The sequence below is a fragment of the Moschus berezovskii genome, chromosome 10, assembly GCF_049115385.1.
Source record: "Moschus berezovskii isolate FMDL1 chromosome 10, NW_MosBer_1.0, whole genome shotgun sequence".
In the NCBI taxonomy this organism is placed as follows: Eukaryota; Metazoa; Chordata; class Mammalia; order Artiodactyla; family Moschidae; genus Moschus; species Moschus berezovskii.
The window spans coordinates 98,151,613-98,176,579 of NC_142469.1; the positions used below are offsets into that span (position 1 = coordinate 98,151,613).

The 24,967-nt window shown below is 43.3% G+C and overlaps 1 protein-coding gene across 1 annotated transcript in view; it reads right to left on the reverse strand.

Moving 5' to 3' along the window:
- Nucleotides 1–360: 360 nt before the first annotated feature.
- Nucleotides 361–24,967, reverse strand: part of CNKSR3 (CNKSR family member 3) — a 103,178-nt gene continuing 78,571 nt past the window's right edge. The window contains exons 6-13 of the mRNA XM_055432845.2: nt 23,600–23,719; nt 21,954–22,013; nt 15,110–15,178; nt 14,696–14,842; nt 7,925–8,049; nt 5,189–5,394; nt 4,631–4,720; nt 361–1,911 (exon numbers count right to left, since the gene is read on the reverse strand). Of these exons, the coding sequence (XP_055288820.1) occupies nt 1,613–1,911; nt 4,631–4,720; nt 5,189–5,394; nt 7,925–8,049; nt 14,696–14,842; nt 15,110–15,178; nt 21,954–22,013; nt 23,600–23,719 (1,116 nt within the window). The 3' untranslated portion in view covers nt 361–1,612. The remainder of the gene's footprint in view (nt 1,912–4,630; nt 4,721–5,188; nt 5,395–7,924; nt 8,050–14,695; nt 14,843–15,109; nt 15,179–21,953; nt 22,014–23,599; nt 23,720–24,967) is intronic.

Genomic DNA, 24,967 nt, shown 5'->3' on the forward strand with positions numbered 1-24,967 from the left:
CACATTCCAAGCCTCTTCTTCCCTCCATTTGCCAAACCCCTTGTCACACCCATGAAACAACTCTATCTTCACTGCAGTTCCTTTGGGGGTTGGTTGACCCCAAAATAGCCTGACTGAATTCATTCACACAAATACACAAATGGTTGCTGGTTCCCTGAAGCTCACCAACTCCCTCAATGGCACAGAGGCATTTTAAAAGGAAGATGTTTGCTAACTCCAAGGAATCTCCGATTTCAGGCAGTTCAGCAAAGTAGACAATTCAAGACAAATACCAGCTTTGTCCAGGGGTACAACTCAGAAAAGTCCCCGAATATAAACTTCACACATGCCCCCTCAATGTCCCCATTTCTAATCCATAAATTCTAAAATTGCTTCAGAGGGTTTATTTTTTTCTTTTTTAACAATAGTGCCCACGGTGGCAACAGCCATGGTGGGTCACTGGTAAACCTGAAAACATCTTCAACACTTTCATTAGCTTCATGTAGGACACAAAACAGAAATATACCAATTACATGTGACTAAGAGTAAGAAAAATATACAACTATATTTAAAACACTTAAATTAACAAGATAGTACTTTTCCATTCTAACAAAGTATCATACACTCAGTTTAAACAAGAGTTAATACACAGACACACTTTTCCAAAATACCATATGCTAGTTGAAAATGAGTGACCGTGAGATTTTTCCAAGAGGTTTCTAATTAGCAAAATGTGTACAGTTTTGAAGACCTGTCCATTCTTTTCTGGAAGATAGTCACTGAACAGGTTAAAATGCAAACTGATGTCTCTCTCATAAACCTAAGTATGCTTGCTTCATTTTTCTGAATGAGACTTTGGCTGTCAGCAAGTCTTATAGCTTCTTTTCCCTTAAAGACAATAATATACAACATCAACAATGACACCCCTCACAAATAACCATAAACTTCTTTCTGTGTAGTAAGCCCTATCTAAATGTTTTCATGTGTTTCTGTACTAACTGAGAGCTACACTGATTGTTATGCAAACGGAGTTAAACAAGTGTAACAGGCCTACATTTATACCTCTGCTTTCAAAGAACATCAGATGCTGCCCACATGTTATTTCAAGGTCAAGGCTGCTACAGGTACACATGTGGTTTATATAGCTTGAAAAATCGGAACAAAACTGTTTTCTCTACTGGCTTTTTCAGGTGAAGAGGCTGGACCAAAACCCAACACATCTGTGTCAGCGGCCGCCAATTGTAGTTCCACCCTCAAAACGAACAATGGCCCAGTTCTCTGTAATGATCATACCATTCCTAGCCAAGGCTCTGCTTTAGAGAGTGTGTCTCTGTGTTCTGACTCTTAAGGAAGCAAAAAAAAAAAAAAGTGGGGGCAGGGGGCAGACTCTCCCCATTTCTCTCCTTTGGCCGCCACAAGTCAGCATCTGATCTAAGATTCTCTGGATTTATTCCCACCCAATGACTTCAAAATTCCAAGAAGTGCAATATACAACTTTCCCTAAAAAAAGACTCACTAAATTGCAAAAGATCGCTACATAATACTGTGGATGAAAATCAGAACAAGATTGCCAACGGAGGAAACAAGGCACTTGGTAGCAGTAGTCCGGGAGGCCCCAGGGAGAGCACGGGGCTCAGTGAGTCAACAGTTTCAGGCGAGTCAACCAGCTGACCAGCAGGGACGGTTCTGGAGACGAGGACTTGGCGGCCGAGGAGCCGGCTTTCTTTTTGGTCCCTTCTTCCGGGAACGGAATCGTGGCGCTGCTGTGGAGATCCGAACTAATGTAGCACCTGCTGCCTCGGATGTAGTCTGCCCCTCTGACCAGCTGCCTCTCGGTCGCGGGCCTTGAGAAGCGGTACGTGGGCGAGGAGCTTTCTTCGAGGATGGGAGGGATACGCTCGTTACTGAAATACCGGCAGAGGGCATCCTCACCTGTTATCGGATAAAGCCCACAAGCGGTCCATTAAAATACCCATCATCCGCACACCCGCTGCTCAGACTTGCCCTGCTTCTGAACGAGGCACCACACCCTGCCTTCCACTCAGGGATGGGCTACCAGGTCCCCCAGGCGGCCGGCAGGGCTTTGAGAAAGCAGAAATGGAAGACATCCACACTTCAGGCTGCTTTTCTATCTGAGAGGTAACACGGGGGCAGAGAAGAATCAGCAAGCCTGCCCTTTTTAATCAGTGTAGGATTTTCATAATTTCACTTGAAATCAAAAAGCAAAGAAAACCTTGTAATGCTGTCACTCCTTCCACATCTGTGCTTGTTCAGTGCCTGCAACCCTGGAACACCGGCCCTTGGAACCACGGTTCTTACCCAGGAGCATCCCTCAGGGGCATTCAGGAAGGTGGGGTGCCTTTACTTGTCACCCTGACTACAGGGCAGGCACTCTCCACCTTTAATGGGTGGGGTTCAAAGATTCTACTGCTCTGCAAGGCTTGGGACATTTCTGGAGAAGGAAGAATGATCCTACCCTAAAAGTCAGGCCCCTGGGATGGGGAGCAGGGTGGGGGAGGTAAGAAAGAGAAATGTAAAATACAGGGCACCCTGGCAGCCTTCTTTTGATCAAGAAATTCCACTTCTAAAAATATACGAAGACTGGGACTTCCCTGGTAGTCCAGTGGTTAAGACTCTGCTCTTCCACTGCAGGGGTCACAGGTTCAATCCTTAGTTGGGGAACTAAGATCCCACATGCAGTGAGGTTTGGCAAAAAAAAAAAAAAAGCATAGGAAGATCTATGTACAAGGTGTTTCTTGAAACATTATTTACAATTGAGAGGGAAAAACAGAAATAACCTAAATGTCCAACCATAGCAGACTGAATAAGTGGTTCGGATGGTAAAGAATCTGCCTGCAGTGCAGGAGACGCAAGTTCGATCCCTGCGTCAGGAGGATCCCCTGGAGAGGGAACTGGTAACCCACTCCAGTATTCTTGCCTGGGAAATCCCATGGACAGAGGAGACTGGTGGGCTACAGTCCATGGAGTCATAGAAGAGTTGCACAGGACCTTGCAAATAAACCAGCACCATTGCCATAAGACAGATGACTAACGCAACTATTACAAAAAATGCACGTGTTCCTATTACATAGTATTTCTGAACATCTATCTATTCCATTCTGCATATTTTTCCTAAGTGTATAATATGTAAATATAGGGACAATTAGAAGACATACAAAACACTCAGATTGATTATTTCTAGGTTGGGGAAGCAGATTACAGATAAGTTTTCTTATATTTTCTATTTGTTTTGCTTTTGTAATCAAAGGGGGAAAAAGTTACTTTTAAAAAGTGCCCATTTCAAGAAGTCCTGTTTTGTAGGAGTCTATTCATATGAAATGCCTTGAGTAGGTAAATCAAGACACAGAAAGTAGATTTTTGGTTGCCAGGAGCTGAAGGAGGTGGGAATGAGGAGTGACTGCTTACAGGGTTTTCTTGTTGAGGTGACAGAATATTCTGGAATTATTACACCTCTATGAATATACTGAAACCCACTGAACTGTACATTTTAACAGGGTGAGCTTTATGGTATGTGAGTTGTATCTCCAAAAAAAGGTAGTGTTTTGTTTTGTTTTTTTCCTGAAGTGTCCATTATTTTATGCAGATAACTTTCCTTCTAAAATGATAATACCAGGAAAATGTGGAAAGTGGGACAGAGGTCAAGTATCTTTCCGTTTTCCCAACCTCACACTCTCCACCCCTACACCCTGTATCTCAAATATTAAAAGACTACATCTGGGGCTTCAAAGGCTAAAAAGACTGGCAACGAGGCTGTGGCCATTTCAGATATAAACAAAGGACTGCCCTGCCCCCTGCTGTCTGCTGCACAGATTTTTCACATCAGCTAAGGGTGTCTTGGACCTTAGATGGCGTCTTCTCCCTTTTTCCAATTTAGTATCATCCAGGCGATTCAGCTACTTAGGTGACAAACTTTACTAAGTCCCAGGGAAATGTCAGGGGTTGAGAACTTTGGCAGTTGAGGCACCAGAATTTATACCTTCTTCCTTTTACTATCTAAGACCTACTGCTGTCTAACTTTTCAACAGCTCTCTGTTTCAGCCCTGCAAAATCAATGTTAGGATGTCTTGACAATGAAATGTAATCTGGGTCAACATTTACCTCAAGACAAGCATCATCATCATCAGTAACTTTGATTAGAGAGTAAATTAAACACAAGTTTCTTTTCCAATAGTAATTATTCTCTAATACAAGGACGGGGAAGAAAAAAAGCTACGCCTGTCCATCAAAAATCAGACTCCAATAATGAAAAGCTCAAAACTGAGGATGGGATTGTTTAATGAAGAAGGTACTTCTACTTGCTTAGAAATTGGACCATCGACGTCTACAGCCTGTATAAAGCACAGGATACTAATTAGGAGATTTACAAGCACTAACTAGGATTCACTGACTCAATGGACATGAGACCATGAAGGACAGGGAAGCCTGGCATGCTGCTGTCCGTGGGGTTGCAGAGAGTCAGACATGACTGCACGACTGAACAACACAGACATAGGTAGAACCTTAGAGGCCCTCAGCAGCCCTGATGTTGTAGATGTGATGAATTTTTGTGGTCATTGAGCACACTTAGGAAGAGGCCCGAGAAGAAGGCCTGGGCTTTACGTTTGGTGCTTTTCCGTTTGCTTAAACTTACTTTTTCTCCCATGACCTCGAGGTCTAGCAAAAGGGTCCACGATGCCCATCCAGCTCGCATCTGCAGGCATCGACAGAGGCCGGGGCTTGCCTTCAAAGGGGAAGAAAAGGGAGAAGTTGAGAGTTTCTGGACTTCAGAGAACCTTTTATTTAGAACTAGACCATCCCCCACCCCAATACCACACTCCCTGCAGTGTAAGCAAAACCTACTTTAAAATAAGGAAAAAGTGTTTTAAAGCGTTGGGTTTCCTCAGCATGCCATGAGGACAGAGGTGTGCTGAACTTGAGTCTGTGGGTCCCTGGAGCAAAGCAACTGCAAGTTGAAATGCAGGCACTGAAAGTTAAAACTGTAACATGATCTCACCCCACTGGGCTTGGATGCCAGGCGGCGTGATGACTCAACCAGCCTTGGCTTTGGAGAGATGAATAAAGGTCTCATACTTAGAATTTCATTGAGGTTTATGTTTTCCTCAGATTACCCCTCAAGTCTGCCAAATTCATCCAACAGTTCCAAAAAAGGAAGGGGGAGGGGAGGAGAAACGAACACCCAGCAGCGTACCGTAAGATGGCGTTTTCTCTCTCATTTTTGCGGGCAGGATATTGGTTTCCACGGAATAGCCAGGCAGCTGATCAGAATCCGCGATGGTGAATCTCCGTCTCCGGCTTTCCTGGTCCAGGAAGGAATTGGGGGACTCGGAACCCTTAGGACCAGGCTGTGGCTGTTTACATTTACTGAATCCATAAACAGAACCCCCATTCTCTTCCCTGCAGGATGGAAGGCAATAATTAAGTTGCTTACAAAGATCCTCTCAAACAAAAGAATTATAAGAGACGTACTATTGCCAGCACACGGAAGACAACTTAAATTCTCCTTTTCCTCTGGAGGAAAAAGCAATACTTTTTCAAGCACAGCTGCTCCTCAAATACATAGAGTTCCTAATTAAATAAAAGTAAATATCATGATCCTACTAAATAAGGGGAAATGAGACTTTTTCATATATACAGTTTAAAGGATACAAATATACCTTTGGAAAGCTAGCTTTGGTTTCCCTGTACACCTATCCTATAGTAGAACTGAATCTACTTACTACAGACACTACTACAGACACACTACGTTTTTTCTCATGCCAAGATTAGTATCTTTGCCAAGATCAAGCAAAGAAGACACCTGAAGTATAATGGCAGTTGTTAGATTTGAAAATGATGTCAAAAAATACAAAGGGGCCTTACAGTGACCAATGGAAACTGCCTATTTGCTGAACTAAGTACAGAAACCAGCAAAAATTGGACCACCACCTGCAACTTAATTCTTTCTGAATGTCAGCTTATACTAAGACTTATAAAATTAATTTTAGTTGAGTCCAGGTTACCAGCTGGTTAACTTTTTGCATTTAGTAAATTCCGTTAGGGGATCATTGCAAAACTACTAAGTCCAAACAGTCTAAAGATCAGCCTGGCCTACTGGTATTCCCAGTGAGTCTGCTACCTTTACCTCCCCCCTCCACTGCCTCCATGAATCTGTCTCCTTCTGTACTTTTAAACCTGGCATATAGCATCCCCATTCGCAACGCTTTCCATGCTCACCACTTGTTCTCTGTGACCATTTGCATGTTTCATTCCTAATAAAATATACTTTATTAATGGTGTCTTTCTGTATGGATGTGTCCCCACATGTCTTCCTCCAAATACATTAAGAGCCCCAGTTCCCATTTGCCCTTACTATGTGCATACTCTTTTTCTTGCCATGGCTCTTGTGACCCCTTCACTGAGACTCAGGCAAGAATATTCAGGATTGGGGGTGTCGGGGGTGATCCTCCCTACAGTTTCTGATAGGACAGTCTACATGCTGGTCATCAGTGAAACCCTCTGCTTTCCACATGCAGAAGCAACAAACAGCTCCTTATAGTTTTAAACACACTTAAGATCCCAAAACCACAGGAGCTCTGGCCTGTGAATACGGGGAAGGGTCTTATCTACCAGCCTGAATGCCCTGATCACTGAGGTCACTGCTCCACCTGCTGTAATAAGTTCTGAGCAAACCAAGACTCAAGGAGGAAGAAAACGATGTTACTTTTTTTGTGTGCCCAGGAAAGAAACACAGTGGATGCAAAGAGGTCAGCTTAAAACAAAAACAAATGAAAAACTCCAATATAAAGTGAAACATCACTACAAGTTCAGTTCAAACTTTTATCTTATGAAATATTACAGCATGATTACGAATTTCTCAATTTATTCTTGAACAGTTGACTAAGACACTGGCAGTTCTCTAGGGGCAAGAATTACATCTGTTTTGCATAAGACGGTAAATCAGGCCCAACTCTCAGGAAATGTATGTTGAATAAATAAGCCAGATTCTCTAGTTTTACTAGCATATGTAAATATGTCAGATGGTATAAATAAGCCTGTATTTCATACCTCAATCACCCCCTATATAACATCTAGCATGACCATCCTCACTTCACCATAAACATTTTAACTAGCCATTAAGAAAGCAATGATCTTTAAGAATTCATAATAGATATATACACATAAACACATATGGATGCACAAATACAGCCCATTCACACCTGTTTTCACGTTTTTTAACTCCTATGAAGAACACGTATCTAAGATAAAACTAACTTTGATCTCGCAGAAATATTTATTATCTTCCTCCCCAGAGATAAGTTTACCATGTAGTTAATGAAACCTCAGCTTCGGGGAACCCCCAAATAACCCATTCCACTGCCCAGTGAAGAACGAAAATGACATGACCCCAGAGCACATGCTTTAAGGAGCCCCCTCCTCCTCATCAAACTGTCTGGCTTCAAGGTCCATAAACCTGTATCTATCCCTACATTTCCCCGTTAAGAATTACACTTCCTTCCCCCAGTTTTACTGAGATATAATTGACATATAATGTCGTATTCATTTCAGATGTGCAATGTAATGATTTATATATATACTGCAAAATGATCACAACAATAAGCTTAGGTAACATCCATCACCCCACACAGTGACTAATTCCTTCCTTCTCCTGATAAGAACTTTTGAGATCTAGTCCCTTTGCAACTTTGAATATACACAACACGGTATTGTTAACAACAGTCACCACGCTGTTGACCCCAACGCCCATTCCCAGGACTCAGTCTGGAACTGGAAGTCTGTAATTTTCTGAACCCCTTCACGCATTCCTGACCCCCACACAGTGGATTCGAGCCCCAGCCTCCTCTTGAGATGCTCGTGGTCTTCCCACCACCAGCAGCATCCCCAGGCCCAGGAGACGAGCACACCAAGAAAATGGGCACGGACTTACCGGGGGGAGTAGGGAACAGCTGGTGGAGGAGGAATATAAAGATCCAGGATGGCTGGCTTCTCCTTCTTCAGCGAGGCATCCATCGTGCTGTCCGGGGACTGGGTGGTTGTGGTGGGAGGCGAGGTCTGAAAGGGAGCAAGTGTAAAAGCGTGGAGGTTAACTCAGAGATCGTTCTCTGCAAAACCAACCCCAGCCTCTGGGTAAACAGGGCCCCGGATTATTTGCATGTTTGCAGCGACTAGCAACATTCAACATATGTTCTTCTTTGAGACACTCACAATGTCTTTGTTTTTTAATATGGTTGATTTACAACGTTGTCTTAGTTTCAGGTGGACAGCAAAGTGATTCAGTTATACACATGTATATATGTGTAACTGAATATTTTTTTTTTGGCTGCTTTTCCATTATAGGCTATTACAAGATATTGAATGTCACTCCCTGTGCTACACAGTAGGTCCTTGTCAGTTATTTTATGTATATTAGTGTGTATATGTTTAATCCCAAGTTACTAATTTATCCCTCCTGCCCTTCCCCCTTTGGTGACCATAAATTCATTTTCTGCCTGTGAGTTTATGTTCTGTAAATAAGTTCATCTGTATCATTTTTTAGACTCCAGGTTTAAGTGATATCCTATGATATGTGTCTGACTTACTTCACTGAGTATGATCATCTCTAGGTCCATCCACGTTGCTACAAATGACATTAGTTTATTCTTTTCTATGACTAATATTCCATGGTATGTATAAACCATTTACCAAGAGTTTTGAAAGGCTAGATGCATTGTGAGAATCAGAGACCTGGGAGTCAGGTGACCAGGAGGTTAGAATTCTAGCTCTGAGCAAAGCACCTAAACTCCCAATCCCCAGCTTCCTCCTCTGAAAAGCAATCATATTGACTGCCTCTCCTGGAGGGCTGCAGTGAGGACAGAATGAGTTAGCTCACACTAATGACTAACAGCATGGCCACTAACTAGGAGTGTGGCCTCAGAACTCAGACTCTGGGTGCAATCCTGGCTATACCTCGGATTCACTGTGTGTCTCCAGGCAAATCACGCAACTTCTCTGTGCCTTATCTACAGAATGGGAATAAACGGGAACAAGCATAAAACTCCCATGGACAGAGGAGACTGGCAGGCTACAGTCCACAGGGTCACAAAGAGTCGGACACGACTCAGTGACAGTGTGCACGCGCGTACACACACACACACACACACACGACTCAGTGACAGTGTGCACGCGCGTACACACACACACACACACACACACGACTCAGTGACAGTGTGCACGCGCGTACACACACACACACACACACACACACTAGCAACACCAGCTGTGAGAATTAAGTGAAGTTACACAAGTAACGGGCTCAGCACAGGCTCATCACATAGTAAATACACAACCTTATGCTGTTTGAGTATTCACGAGCTAATTTTTTAAATTTAAAATATGCATGGCCTTATTTTAATCATATGATTGGTCTCACGGTACCTATTTATTTTTAAATCTGTGAGACCTTCAATCCTATCTCTCCTATAGTCTAACAGCGACAATCAGCCCTTTCTGGTTGGTAAAAGAACAGTGAGAAGGACATGGCAACCCACTCCAAAATTTTTGCCTGGGAAATCCATGGACAGAGGAGCCTGACGGGCTACAGTTCATGAAGTTACAAAGAGTCGGACAGGACTTAGCAACTAAACAACAATAACAAAAGGAACAGCAGCAAGGAAATCTGAGTCAAGGCACGAAGATATCTGGGGAAGGCCAGGGGGAAGCATCATGTGAGGACTGTGCTCGGCCCTGGGGAGACAGAAACACTAAAGCCCTGTCTGGCCCAGGTGGTGACTGCTGGAGACCCTCCCGGAAGTGAGAGTGTGAAATGGAGTCTGAGGCTTGGCAGCATGGGAGCAGCAGTGCTCACAGAGCGACGGCCCCATCTGGGGGAGGATGCTGAGGCTCAGGGAAACAGACTCCCTAAGCATATCTATGTCGGTACCTAAGACACAGCCTGTGAGCTCTCTGCACCAAGGAATGGATCCACTTCTCAGCCTGACCATCTTGAACAACATCTGAAGACACATGGCCCGGGAGCCAGGCTCTCCACAAAGAGAAGTAGAAGGAAACTGGGGCATTTCCACAGAGCAGGTATTTCCCTAAACTCCAACACTGATCGTTACTTCTAAATCAATAACCTTCATTTACCAGGGTGGTGGCCTAAAAACAGAGCGATGAATACCTTTCTAGTAACAACATTAATGATATGGACGAGAACTAGAGATGCTCCCTCCCAGCAGAGGTGGGCACCCAGGCATATAGGCCCCTGAAGACCAGGGGTCAAAGCCCAGGATGGGGGCTGAGAAAGTGTACGGAGTACTGGTCTACCAGAGTTCTTGTTCTGAGAAAATCCTGGACTCAGCGCCAGGATACCAAGCTGAGAAACGGCCTCTGAATTTTGTTTTTGGCTGCATCAAGTCTTAGCCGAGGCACAAGGGATCTTTGCTGCAGTGTGCGGGCTTCTCTCTAGTTGTGCTCACAGACACACAGGCTCCAGAGTGTGTGGGTTCTGTACTTTGTGATACATAGGCTCTTGAGTTGGGAGAAGGAAATGGCAATCCACTCTGGTATTCTTGCCTGGGAAATCCCACGGACAGAGGGGCCCAGGGGGCTATGGTCCATGGGGTTCCAAAAAGTTAGACATGACTTAGCGATTAAACTGGAGAAGGAAATGGCAAAACACTCCAGTATTTTTGCCTGGAGAATCCTGTAGGCAGAGGAGCCTGGTGGGCTGCCATCGATGGGGTCGCACAAAGTCGGACACGACTGAAGCAACTTAGCAGCAGCAGCAGCAGGCTCTTGAGTTGGGGGCTTGATTTTCCCGTGGCATGTGGGATCTTAGTTCCCCAACCAGGGATCAAACCCGGGTCCCCTGTGTTGGAAGGCAGATTCTCAACCCCTGGACCACCAGGGAAGTCCCCAGCCTCTGCATTTTGATGGCTCTTCTCTAGCTGGGTTGGAAGTGAAGCTACATGTTTCATTCCTCACCTTCACCTCTTCCCCCAAACTGCACAGTGAGTGGAACTTGACAGGAAGGTAGACAAAGGAAAAAGGAAGCATGTCCCTTTTTAAGTGAATTTCCAGAGGTCAAGGAACTAACTCTAGCCTATACTTAAAAATAATGTTCACTTTCCTTCTGAACACATCCACCTAATTTTTCCTCTGTCATTTCAAACTCAGTGATGATCAGAAGACCTGCCATCTCTGCCTCCTAGATGTTTCTCTTCTGACTGTCTGATTTCTGTCACTGGTATCACCAGGCAAGGTCACTGCCACATTTCACATCTGCTTCTCACTTTCCCTGTCTGCCGACCCCTAACCCAAAGACTTTTCTAAAGGTCACTATGAATAATTAGAATTGAGATTTAGAAATACTACTTGTCTGAGGTCTCACAGCTAAGATGAGGCAGAGATTGGATCTGAATGCAAGGAGCTCAGTTCTGGAGCCCCTTCCTCTGCTCTGTGAATCCTCTTGATACTTCTTCCAAAAGATCTCTTGAGTTAGTCTTTCACAGAATCGCCCCTGTCCCAGCCTCACCCAGAACCCGGGAGGCTCAGTGGTAAAGAGCTTCCTATCAGTGCAGGAGATGAAAGTTCAATTCCTGGGTCAGGAAGAAACCTGGAGAAGGAGATTGTAACACCCTCCGGTATTCTGGAGAAGGCGATGGCACCCCACTCCAGTACTCTGGCCTGGAAAATCCCATGGACGGAGGAGCCTGGTAGGCTGCAGTCCATGGGGTCGCGAAGAGTAGGACACGACTGAGCTACTTCACTTTCACTTTCCACTTTGATGCACTGGAGAAGGAAATGGCAACCCACTCCAGTGTTCTTGCCTGGAGAATCCCAGGGACAGGGGAGCCTGGTGGGCTGCCGTCTATGGGGTCGCACAGAGTCGGACACGACTGAAGCGACTTAGCGGTAGCAGCCAGTATTCTTGCTTGGGAAATCCATGGACAGAGGAGCCTGGTGGGCTACAGTCCACGGGGGTCACAAAAGAGTCAGACATGACTTAGTGACTGAAAAACAAAAACAAAAGGCATGTAATACCTCCCACCTGCTGTTTCAAGTTTAGATAGTGTCATGGGCTAAACTGTGTCCCCTGAACCCCCAGTAGCTCAGAATGTGACTGTACTTGCAGTCTTTAAAGATATGCTTAATTTAAAGTAAGGTCACATGAGTGGGCCCTAATCCAGTCTGACTGGTATCCCTGTAAGAAGAAGTGATTAGGACACAGACATACAGAGCAAGCTCCAATACTCTGGCCACTCAATGCGAAGAGCCAACTCATTGGAAATGATCCTGATGCTGGGAAAGACTGAGGGCAGGAGGAGAAGGGGGCAACAGAGGATGAGCTGGTTGGATGGCATCATCGACTCAATGGACATGAGTTTGAGCCAACTCTGGGAGACAGTAAAGGACAGGGAAGCCTGGAGTGCTGTAGTCCATGGGGTCGCAAAGAGTCAGGCATGACTTAGCGACTGAACAATAATAACATACAGAGCAAAGACCACGTGAAGACACAAGGAGAAGATGGCCATCTGCAAGTCAAGGAAAGAGACATCACAGGAAGCAAACCTTGCTCTCAGAGTGCCAGCCCCCAGACTTCTGAAGGAATACACTTTCATTTCAGTGACCTAGTCGCTGATACTTTGTTATGACAGCCCTAGCAAACCAACCCAGACATTAGTGTAAAAACCAACTGTCAACCTGTTGACATTACCTGCGGGATGAGGTCCGTGCTCCTTAGCCTAGAACTCTATACCTACCTGTCCAGCACAGCCCGCTGGTCCAGCTCTCTCTCCCACCCTCTGCCTGAGAGTCTGGTCTACTTATTCGTGCCAGAGAGCTGCAATGTTCACCCAGAGACCCTCTGGTTAGCCAGTGAACCCAGCTGCTGCGAGCACCTATTGCTAACAGCTCACGGTCACCCCCTGCTCCGTAGAATTGCCCTCAGCCAACAGCAGACATCCCTGAGTACAGCCGCCAGAACCTGTGTTGTGTGGTCACACCTGGGTAACAGCCCGAGACTAGACTCCACCTGAGACAGAACCTTGCAGTCTGCCTCCCTCCCTCCCTGCCAAGTTTTACGGGAAGTACATGCCCTAAATCATTTCACAAGAATGTCTGCCACACTCTCTGCCTCCAGGAAATCCTACTTGGGCACCACCTGCCCTGACGGCAGTGTATCCTCCCTTGGTGGCTGTATGAACAGCGTTCATCTACTCCAAGAGCCTCCCATCTGCCTACGAAATCCCACCGAGTTTTCCAGGCTCCCACCTCCTCGGTAAGAGGTGCTTTCGCTCACCTGTCCATGCCCACCGCCCCTTCCTCAGAACCCAACATTCACCCCCCTGCACCAAGGAGCTGGCAGAACTGGCTGGCGGGAAGCTCTCCATCAACTATCGATGGTAAAGTCAGACCTCTTCTGTGTTAAGTAACATATTCTGAGAATTCCAGAAGTATTGAAAAATGGTGCCCTGTATACTGAGTGATGCAAACAGAACAACAGGGAAGGCTGGCGTGCTGCAGTCCATGGGGTTGCAAAGAGTCAGACACAACTGAGCAACTGAACTGAACCGAAGCAAACAGAAGCTGCTGGAGTGTGATTGATATGTTCCCTTTTTATTTAAGAAGTGGCTTTAATTATGTGCCCCTCCTGGCTCCACTGTCCACATCCTGTTCTTTATTTTCATGGGTCCCCCGCCCCCCTAAGGTATACACGCAGACAGATTTCCAGTGCTCTGTGCATCACGAAACATCCATCAATAGCGTAGATGGACAATAAAATCACAGAGAGTTACACATAAGTGGCAATCTCAATCTTATAAAAGAGTTTTAAAGTGTGCTGCTTTTCTTTCATGGTTTGGAAATTAAACACAAAGAACCGATGATATAAGGAGAGTGTTGGTGGGGTGCATGTCCACCAAGTGTAAGCAGTAAGGAGTGTATTGTCTGCAGAGAATTCAAATAATAAAACTAAAAGCCAGCATGCTTTTTATTATCATCCAAGACTACTAAATCTAAACAAAGGTGGGTTGGTCTCACAGTCCCTACGCCTGCCTTGATAAACGGCTGTTGAGGACTCTACCCCAGGCGGTCTCTCTCAGATCAGTGTTCAAACTGGATTCCTTTATGGGAGTGTGTGGTTGAAACGAGCGAGGAGAAGGGCCAGAAGGAACCATCTGCAGTGATGACAGACACTCGCCGCAAGTGGCTACCCAGCACCTGAAATGTGGCTGGTGAGACAGAGGAACTGAAGCTTTCATTTTAATTACTGAAACAGTCACAGGTGGCTAGTGGCTGCCATATTAGTCAGCGCAAATCCAGCAAGTCTGTTCTCATGTAAGTAGAATTATTGGATGGGCTTCCCAGGTGGCGCAGTGGTAAAGAATCTACTTGCCAATGCAGGAGATGAGGGTTCGGTCCCTGGGTCAGAAGATCCCCTGGAGTAGAAAATGGCAACCTGCTCCAGTATTCCTGCCTGGGAAATCCAATTGACAGAGAAGACTGGCAGGTTACAGTCTATGGAGTCGCAAAGAGCTGGACATGACTGAGCGACTGAGCACCTGTACGTACGGGATTACAGAGTAACCATCCGTACACAGATAATCCACACACTCCCGGAAACTATCAAACTGTAATCTTTTCTTTTAGACAACTCAGATATTATACATTGTTCCTGCACCAAAGTCAAAGGAAGGCTTTCAACCAATAACAGTACCTGCACCAGGGGCGGCTTCCACCGTAGGTTTTTCAGGGGGGCAGGAGTGAAGTGGAAGGAACTCGTGGGGCGCTTCTTAAGCAGTAACACAACTCCAGTAGGATTCTCTCTCAACTTTCTCACCAGATTTTTCAGCTGCCATCCCACCTTCAAAGAAAGACAATGAGGAGAGGGGACTTACTCATGAATAATGAAAACTCAAGCCTATTTGAGTTCAAGGAATTCAAATTTCCTTGAATTCATCTCAAGGAAATCAGCTATGAGCAAATAGGCAGATACAAATCTGTTCATTCTAGCACTGCTTAAAATTATGGAAAGCTGGATATAGACTGCAAGCTTTTAAAATGCAAGCAAAATGGTTTAGAAGTCCTAGAAGGGGAAGATTAAGTCTGAAGCTTCAACGAACAAACTCACCACAGTTTGCTGATTAACCTGAATGACTTCATCACCAGCATGAATCTTCTGAGATCTGTCTGCAGGAGACTGTTAGACACAAACAGAGAGAGACCTGTCTCATTCTTTAAGCCTCCTATTTCTTTCTGCTTCTATTTCATCTCCCTTCTTTCTTCTACACAAAACAAGCAATGGGAGTACAATTTTCTCAAGAACGGTTACACAGTGTGCTTGAGTTTCCTGAAACTACACAGCCTGCAGAACTTGGCATGTGAATACGCGTGTTATCTCCAGTGGTTTGTTACGACAGGTAATCTGTCAGTAGGAACAGCCAAGATTCATCTAACCTACCATCCAGAGTGGGACACCCTGTCCACAAAACAGGCTGATCAAAGCCACTGATTCATCTAAAAAGTACCTTCCTTATATTCCTGTCAAAATTAATCTTGTAAAAGCTGACCAACTGCTTAACATGTAAAGATGGTCACTGTAACTCTCTCATATAAATGGTTTTTATGTGATTATTAAAACTAAATCTTTCTTTTACTCAAACTTCTTGCACGTTATCATCACACTGCTAAAATAAAAAGATAGTTAAAACAGAAGATATTTAGAGAAAATTTAATTTTTTTTTGTCTTCAGGTTGAATTCTAAATGGATGTGTTTTCACAGTATCAAAACAAAATCCAGACTTTGCATGCTTCAAACAATAGTTTGCTACAAACTTGCAAATGTCTGTATAGATATATATACATCAACATATGTGTTCAGTTCAGTTCAGTCGCTCAGTGGTGTCTGACTCTTTGCAACCCTATGAATCTCAGCACACCAGGCCTCCCTGTCCATCACCAACTCCCAGAGTTCACTCAAACTCACGTCCATCGAGTCAGTGATGCCATCCAGTCATCTCATCCTCTGTCGTCCCCTTCTCCTCCTGCCCCCAATCCCTCCCAGCATCAGGCTCTTTTCCAGTGAGTCAACTCTTCGCATGAGGTGGCCAAAGTATTGGAGTTTCAGCCTCAACATCATTCCTTCCAATGAACACCCAGGACTGGTCTCCTTTAGGATGGACTGGTTGGAGCTCCTTGCAGTCCAAGGGACTCTCAAGAGTCTTCTCCAACACCACAGTTCAGAAGCATCAATTCTTCAGCACTCAGCTTTCTTCACAGTCCAACTCTCACATTCATACATGACCACGGGAAAAACCATAGCCTTGACTAGACGGACTTTGGTTGGCAAAGTAATGTCTCTGCTTTTTAACCTGCTATCCAGGTTGGTCATAACTTTCCTTCCAAGGAGTAAGCATCTTTTAATTTCATGGCTACAATCACCATATGCAGTGATTTTGGAGCGCCAAAAAATAAAGTCTGACACTGTTTGCACTGTTTCCCCATCTATTTCCCATGAAGTGACGGGACCAGATGCCATGATCTTTGTTTTCTGAATGTTGAGTTCAAGCCAACCTTTTCACTCTCCTCTTTCACTTTCATCAAGAGGCTTTTGAGTTCCTCTTCACTTTCTGCTATAAGGGTGGTGTCATCTGCATATCTGAGGTTATTGATATTTCTCCTGGCAATCTTGATTCCAGCCTGTGCTCCAGCCCAGCATTCCTCGTGATGTACTCTGCATAGAAGTTAAATAAGCAGGGTGACAATATACAGCCTTGATGTACTCCTTTTCCTATTTGGAACCAGTCTGTTGTTCCATGTACAGTTCTAACTGTTGCTTCCTGAACTGCATACAGGTTTCTCAAGAGGCAGGTCAGGTGGTCTGCTATTCCCATCTCTTTCAGAATTTTCCACAGTTTATTGTGATCCACACAGTCAAAGGCTTTGGCATAGTCAATGAAGCAGAAATAGATGTTTTTCTGGAACTCTCTTGCTTTCTCCATGATCCAGCGGATGTTGGCAATTTGATCTCTGGTGCCTCTGCCTTTTCTAAAACCTGCTTGAACATCTGGAAGTTCACGGTTCATGTACTGCTGAAGCCTGGCTTGGAGAACTTTGAGCATGACTTTACTAGCGTGTGAGATGAGTGCAATTGTGGGGTAGTTTGAGCATTCTTTGGCATTGCCTTTCTTTGGGATTGGAATGAAGACTGACCTTTTCCAGTCCTGTGGCCACTGCTGAGTTTTCCAAATTTGCTAGCATAGTGAGTGCAGCACTTTCACAGCATCATCTTTCAGGATTTGAAATAGCTCAACTAGAATTCCATCACCTCCACTAGCTTTGTTCTTTCTGATGCTAAGGCCCACTTGACTTCACATTCCAAGATGTCTGGCTCTAGGTCAGTGATCACACCATCGTGATTATCTTGATCGTGAAGATCTTTTTTGTACAGTTCTTCTGTGTATTCTTGCCATCTCTTAATATTTTCTGCTTCTGTTAGGTCCACACCATTTCTGTCCTTTATCGAGCCCATCTTTGCATGAAATGTTGCCTTGGTATCTCTAATTTTCTTGAAGAGATCTCTTGTCTTTCCTATTCTGTTGCTTTCCTCTATTTCTTTGCATTGATCGCTGAAGAAGGGTTTCTTATCTCTCCTTGCTATTCTTTGGAACTCTGCATTCAAATGGGTATATCTTTCCTTTTCTCCTTTGCTTTTCGCTTCTCTTCTTTTCACAGCTATTTGTAAGGCCTCCTCAGACAGCCATTTTGCTTTTTTGCATTTCTTTTCCATAGGGATGGACTTGGTCCCTGTCTCCTGTACAATATCACGAACCTCTGTCCAGAGTTCATCAGGCACTCTATCAGATCTCATTAGGCTTATTTTATTGAGTGTTGAGGAAATTGACATTCAGTGGTAAATAACTCAGTTATGGACACACAGTAAGTGAAAGATGCAGAATATAACTTTATGCTTATTAGGTGGTTTTTAACATGAAAGTAATACCTTAAAAATTTTCCCCTGATAAATTGTAACTATAGGTAGAAGTATTATTTACACTTAAAGGGAACCTGTGCCATAATTTCTTCTCAACTTTTTTTCTCTCATTAATACATTTTACAGACTAAACATTTTGACAAAGAATTTGAAAAGTATTTTAGGATAAGTGTAATGTCTAATCCTACCGAGAAATATAGGTTTATTATCATTATTTAATTGCAAAAACAATTAATTCATGGAATAAAATAAAACAGAATTATGCAAAAAAAAAGATACTTGATATGATCAAAAGAGAAGGAAAGAATGAAACTTTGATTTCAAATTCTAATCAACTGTTATCGAAGCCAGAATGTTTTATTTTGTGACTTATATAACTGAATCTTCACACAATTTACAACCATCCTTTATAAATAGCACCTTTGAACACAGCGACGGCGGGAGCAACTAAACTCAAGACACCCTTGCTGAGCTTTCTCACCCCGCTGTTGTGATAGGCTCAACAAGAAATGAGCAAGGGAAAAAAAAATGAGCGAGTAGCATTAAACTGTAGAAACAATCTCTTGGATTCACCTGGGCCAACACAAGGCACAGGTAACTATGCCAGCTACTTTTGAAAACATTTAACTTTCCACCATAACTACCAGCTGTGCCTCACCTGTGAGACCAGCATCGTGGGTACCACAGGGAGATGGTCTGTCTCCAATCCCCTGCTCCTGAGGCACTTCTTAAACAAACAAATGTGCCAATGCTCCTTTCTTGCCCCTGGTGTCAGATGTCGAACCCATGGTTGCAGGTCAACTTTGGCAAGCCTGATCATAATCAGTCCAGTTCCAATTAATCTTCCCGGGCTGGGGAGTCATCTAAAGTAAGCTTCACTTTCTAAAAGATAGCCTTGAAGCCAGAAAGTCCCTGTTTACAGATAAGCAATCTTGGAAAAATAAAAAAGTCCCAGTGTCCTGAACTGACTTCCATTCCCAAGGATCTTCACATATTCATTTCTCCAATGTCCTACCGAGTGATTAAGCATTGTGCTTGGCAGAACACTGGTAAAGAGAGAGCCTGATACCAAAATTCCTCCTTGGGCAGTCACTCTTGATGATCTTCACCATGTGCTGGACTACTGAAAAATGATGCTTGATCTGGCCTACTGCAGAAAAGTGATGCCCTGGAGAAGAATGTATCCATTCTTCAGAGGCTCATCTGTTTCCCAGCTCATGTCAGGGGTAGGGAAGAGGAGTAGGGCTAAGATCCCATCAAGACTTCTCTCAAGGTCTTGAGCAACATCAAAAAAAGAAGATAGAGAATCACTAGATCCTGTTTGTCTGATCTTGGAATGATCCTGACTTCTCAGGTAACCTCAAAAAAAAAAAAAAAGGGACTAAAGGCCTGAGATGACCTGCTGGCATCACGTCAACTGGAGTCCAAGATAGAGGAGTGTGGAGACAATTCACATGAGAAAGAAGTTGGTGAATTCTGTCCAGTCTAACCCTCCAACAGTAGGCTTTTATAAAAACATTCTGACTCTAAAGTCATAACAACCTTCAGTGATACACAGAAAGCTGTTCTGGAGCTGGCATTTTCTACTGGCATTTAACATTTAAGTGTAAAATATCCAGCATTAAGTATAAAATATTTAGATCAAGTCCTTGAGAAGTGGGCTCTTACCTAACTTCCCACTGTCATCGACAAGAATTACAGAATACGTAGCATGTTCCAGACAATGAACATAAGGTGACTGCAAGAATGAGGGATATTTTCCAGCAGATTAGCAGACGAAATAAGACCAGTTTCCCCTTCTTTGACCTTGAACAAGAAGGAAACCATCTCTCTCAAGGATGACTTAGGTACCATCTTGTGTGGAAGCAGTAGGACCGACCACATCCAGGTAAATCCTGACTCTCTCACCCAGTCCTAAGAGTCTGGGAGGAATTCTCCAGAATGTATCAGTTGACATTTGATTTGATTCAAAGGCGGTTTTCTTTAGCTTACAGTGTGTAGGGGGAAGCAGGTCAGGGATGATGTAGACAGTGAAAGGAAGTAATATTAGAGTGTTCTATATGTGTTTACCCAAGATTGAAATTGGTTCAAAGACCTGATTGAGTCTGGAACTGCACAGGTCTGGGTTGTTAATGCAATCACCAAATTACTAGATGCAAAACTTCAACTGTTTAAAAGCTAAAATAGGATTTTCCTGGTGGCGCAGCAAATAAAAATCTGCCTGCCAATACAAGGGACATGGGTGCGATTCCTGGTCTGGGAAGATTCCACCGCTAAGCCCAAGTGCTACAACTACTGAAGCCGGCATGCCGAGAGCCCCGCTCTGCAACAAGAGAAGCCAGCGAACTGAGAAGCCGGGGCAGCCAGTGAAGAGTAGCCCCGCTCACCACAACTAGAGAAAGCCCGTGCAACGCAGCAAAGACCCAGTGCAGCCAAAAATAGAATAAATAAACGTGAAAACTGAAATAACGTTCACCATCCCTCTGAATCTATCCAACTTGAGAACAATGTACCGAGTGGTACATGAGTATGTACGTGTCACGGTGCAGCTGAATACACACAGTCTCTGATAAGGATAAGGGAGGAACATTTGTTGTGATTTTTTTTTTTTTTTTTTTTTTGCACTGCCCTCAGCCTCAAAGGAGAGGATCCTGTGCCATTTTTGCCTCTCGGGTGCCATGGTATAAAAATTCCCCGTGGTCTGAGTGCTCTCACTCTAGCTCAACAAACAATGCTTAAAGACACTACCAGCTTCCACCCATTTGTCTGCCAGAACCACACAACTTATTTGTAATTCACTGAATGCCTTAGGCAGTGTCATTTTCTTACTTATTATAAAAAGCAAATGTGTCACAAACCCTCATCAAAGATCATGCCATTTTATTTTATCAACAGACCTAGCAGCTGAAGCTCAAACTTCAACACATATTTCCACCAGATCAGAAAAGTATTTCACTGGGGCTCAGTGGTAAAGAATCTGCCTGCCAGGGCAGGAGACCCAGGTTCAATCCCGAGGTCAGGAAGATCCCATGGAGACAGAAACGGCAACCCACTCCAGTATTCTTGCCTGGAGAATCCCATGGACAGAGGAGCCTAGGGGGCTACAGTCCATGGGTTCGCAGAGAGTCCGACATGACTCAGTGACTAAAACAACGACAAAGAAAAGTAGTCACCAAGTTTCTTGTGTCTTGAATTACATCCTCTTGTCTTATTTGATTAAATAGCAATTAATCCCATAGACACACGCTACTTTTACACAGATGCAGAGAAGTTTTTCAGACATTTCAAGCTCTGTATCAACGTCATTCAAAAGCTAGCCGTATTGTAGGTTGCATAAAGAAAGCATTCAATTAGCTCTGCTTTTCACAAATTCAAAAATGTTTGAGGGACTAAGGAAAAACCTTTTATGTAGCAGAATTTTCTAAAGGATGATAACAGAGTACAAGTTCCTCACAACAGAAATGGCCCTGCTTTTTCTATTCAAATGATTAAAGGGGGAATAAAACTAAATTTCAGTATCATGCAAATATTATGAACTACAGCTCTATAAAAAGAAACTTCGTCATGCAAAAACCCGAAAATAGTTGCTCTGGTGACACATATAAATTCCACTTTTTAAAAAAACACTATATTTAACACATATGGTCACCAATTCCAGCTCTTATAAGAATGATTCTCAACAATGAAGAGATCACTGCTTTTGTATTTATGGGTTAACACTTCCAAGAGCGCAAAAAAAATAACACAGGATGGCAAAAGCTGGGCAAGGTGTGTAAATGAGCGCAATAAAGGACAATTTAAATAATACATTGATGCCAGCTGGTGATGAGCGGCACACTAGCAACAGAAATAAACAAAATAGGCGCCCACACTCCCTACAGAAAATAGAACGACATACACAGGTTTAAATGAAAAGAATAGGGACACCGTCAAATCTGCGTGAAGGTACGATAGCTTTCACATTAAATGGATATGCACTTACATTTTCTGTGGTCCCAGTAATCACGTGCAATCCATCATAGGTCGATTTGATGTACATACCCTAGAGTGAGTCACAAACATATTAACTCATTACTCCAATGTTTAGAAACAGAGCCACAGTGAGACTTAGACTTAACAAAAGGTTAAAGGCAGTCATTTCTGAACACCCCTCATTCTTCAGTCTCCTGAAACCCTGTAAAACAAGATCCAAAGAGCGGTGAAGGGGAACGAACCGAATACTGGTGAAAGAAATCAGAAACGAGATCTCTTTGATATTATAATTTGTGAACCAGGCACACAGAATTTTGCTCTATGTCTGAGGACTCAGAAGGAACGTTCTTAGATCTGCTGAATGAATGAGGCAGTTCAAACAAGGCCGGGCCTCTCCCGACCATCTCTCTGTGTAGTGACACAACATATCCACTTAATTTGGTCTCAGCAGTCACTGCAGGGTGACTCATTCAAGCCACGAACAACCAAACCAGGATGTAAGAGCAGAGACTGCTCAGGAACACAATATAAGAAATGAATTAGAAACAGGCATTCCTGCATTTTAAGGGAGGCATAAATATTAATACACTCCATCCTCAAATGCCCAATGGGCAAACTCAGAGGTGAATGCATAGCCTGGAAGAAATGTCTCTGCAGTCTGAGGCACTATGTATTATTTTTAAAAATGTTTATTAAACTTTTATAAGATGGGGAAAGAGCGAAAGGTAGAGAGAGCAAAGAGTAGTTGCTCACCCTGGTACCAATGCTGTAACAACACAGAACCTCCTCAGAAGTCATTTTGACCGTGAACTTGCCCTGCTCAGCAATCCACAGACCTCTGGGGATGAGTATCTCATCCAACACTGACCCCTTCATGCTTCTGCCCAGGCTCTCTGTTCCTACTACTTTCACCATCAGAGTAATCAGCTTCTCCCTCCACATGGTATTCCTCTTCACGGTGCTTTGCTTGGGTAACTTCACCATTTGGAACGGCAACTCCATTTCTGCCCACTCGGGCACGTCTCCACTTCAGTATGTGGATAAGCCCACCTCCAGGAAGGCTTCCATGTTTACTTCAGTATAAGCCATCATTTACTTTGAACTGGAGCGGTCTCACTATGTACATTTCTCCTTACCGAGAATCTGGACCTAGGTGCTGATCTAGGTATCTACCTGTAGGTACTCTCGGGGCCTGTTATTACAGAGCTCATACATTACGTCTAAAACATTTCTGAACTTTTTTAAAAGAATCATTTCTTTCAACCTGTCTCTTCTCACATAAAGCCTAAATGCTAATAGAGACTTCACGGCAGATGTTGTTTCCTACCCAGAGACCATCTTTCCTTTGTGGAAATGTGCTCTATCTCCTTGTATTGCTAAGACCTAAAAATAAAACTGTGAAGACGATTCTTCAAGATACGAGTTTACAGTTTTAAAACTGTATTTATTTTTATACTTTGAAGACGCTTTGATATAAAACATATCAACAGTTCAAGACGGCAAATTCTTAACTACACAATGGAAATCAGTCTAATTCTACTATTCAGAATTCTAGTGAAAGCAATATGGAATTATTGTTTTTTAAAAAAAAACACAGCAACTTTAATAAAACGATGATGCTATCCGAAAATAAACAGATGCTGTTAGAAGTCTTACCAAACCTTCCCCAGGTTTAATGTTTGGTAGGTGAACTTCTTCCAGACACGCACACTGGCTCATTACAGGATCCGTGGTAGATCGGATGGTCTTGTCACAGATGCCATTTAAAACCTTGACCTAGAGTTGGAGAGGCAAATAGAGACGGTCAATCATTAACCAAGTTTATCTCCGACTGAATTTTTTTTTTTTAAATGCACTTCTGATCATCCTTAGCTCTGGTCATAACACTGTGATAAAACCACCCAGTGAACACGTGGCACGTGGCTTCCATATTTGCAATGTGTAGAATAGCGCCATTATTCCAGCTTTGCTTTAAAAGTGCAGCTTTTAGATTAACTTATTTACAGCCACTGAAGTGCACAGGCTGGGCGGAAACCCCCTTTCAGCAGCTAAAGAGAACCACATATTCCCAGCCACCTCTGTGGTTTTTTAAGAATGGCTCACATTCTCTGCATGCCAAATACTGACAACATAAAAAAATCATCATTTTGTCCTGCACCTTTTTTTAAAAAATGCGTTTCACATTTTAAAATAGTTTTCGGGACTTCCCTGGTGGTCCACTGATTAAGACTCTGTGCTTCCAATGTGGGGGCTGTGGGTTCGATCCCTGGTCAGGAACTAAGATCCCACTGGAGTGGTACAGCCAAAATATTAAATAAGTAAATAAGTAAAATTAAAGCTGTTTTCATTTTAGAGAAAAAATAAGCAGAAATTACAGAGTTGCATCTGTTTTCTTTTCCATCTCAACAGTTTCTAACACAAATTATTATAATGGTTAATAAGAAGATACTATTAACATCTTGCATTAGTATGGTACATTTGTTACAACTGGTCAACCAATAGTGACACATTATTGTTAACTAAGTTCCATAGTTTACATTAGAATTCACTCTTTAGGGTGTACAGTTCTACAGGTTTTGATAAATGCACAATGTCGTATATTCACCATCACAGTGTCATAGAGAATAGCTTCACTGCCCTAAAAATTCCCTCAGTTCCACCCATCTATCTGTCCCTCCTCCCCAACTACGAACTCCTAGCAATTACTGATCTTTTTATTTTCTCCATAGTTTTGCTTTTTCCAAAATCTCATACGGTTAGAGTGATATAGTATATCGATTTTGGATTTTCAGACTGGTTTCTTTCACTTAGTCATATGCATTTGAGGGCCCTCCATATCTTCTCATGGCTTGATAGCTCATTTCTTTTTATTGCTGAATAACATTCCATTGTCTGGATGCACCAGGTTGTTTATCCAGTCACATACTGAAGGACACCTTGGCTACCTCCTAGTTTGGGCAGTTATGATTAAAGTGGCTATAATATTCCATGCTGTGAGAGTTGGACTGTGAAGAAAGTTGATCC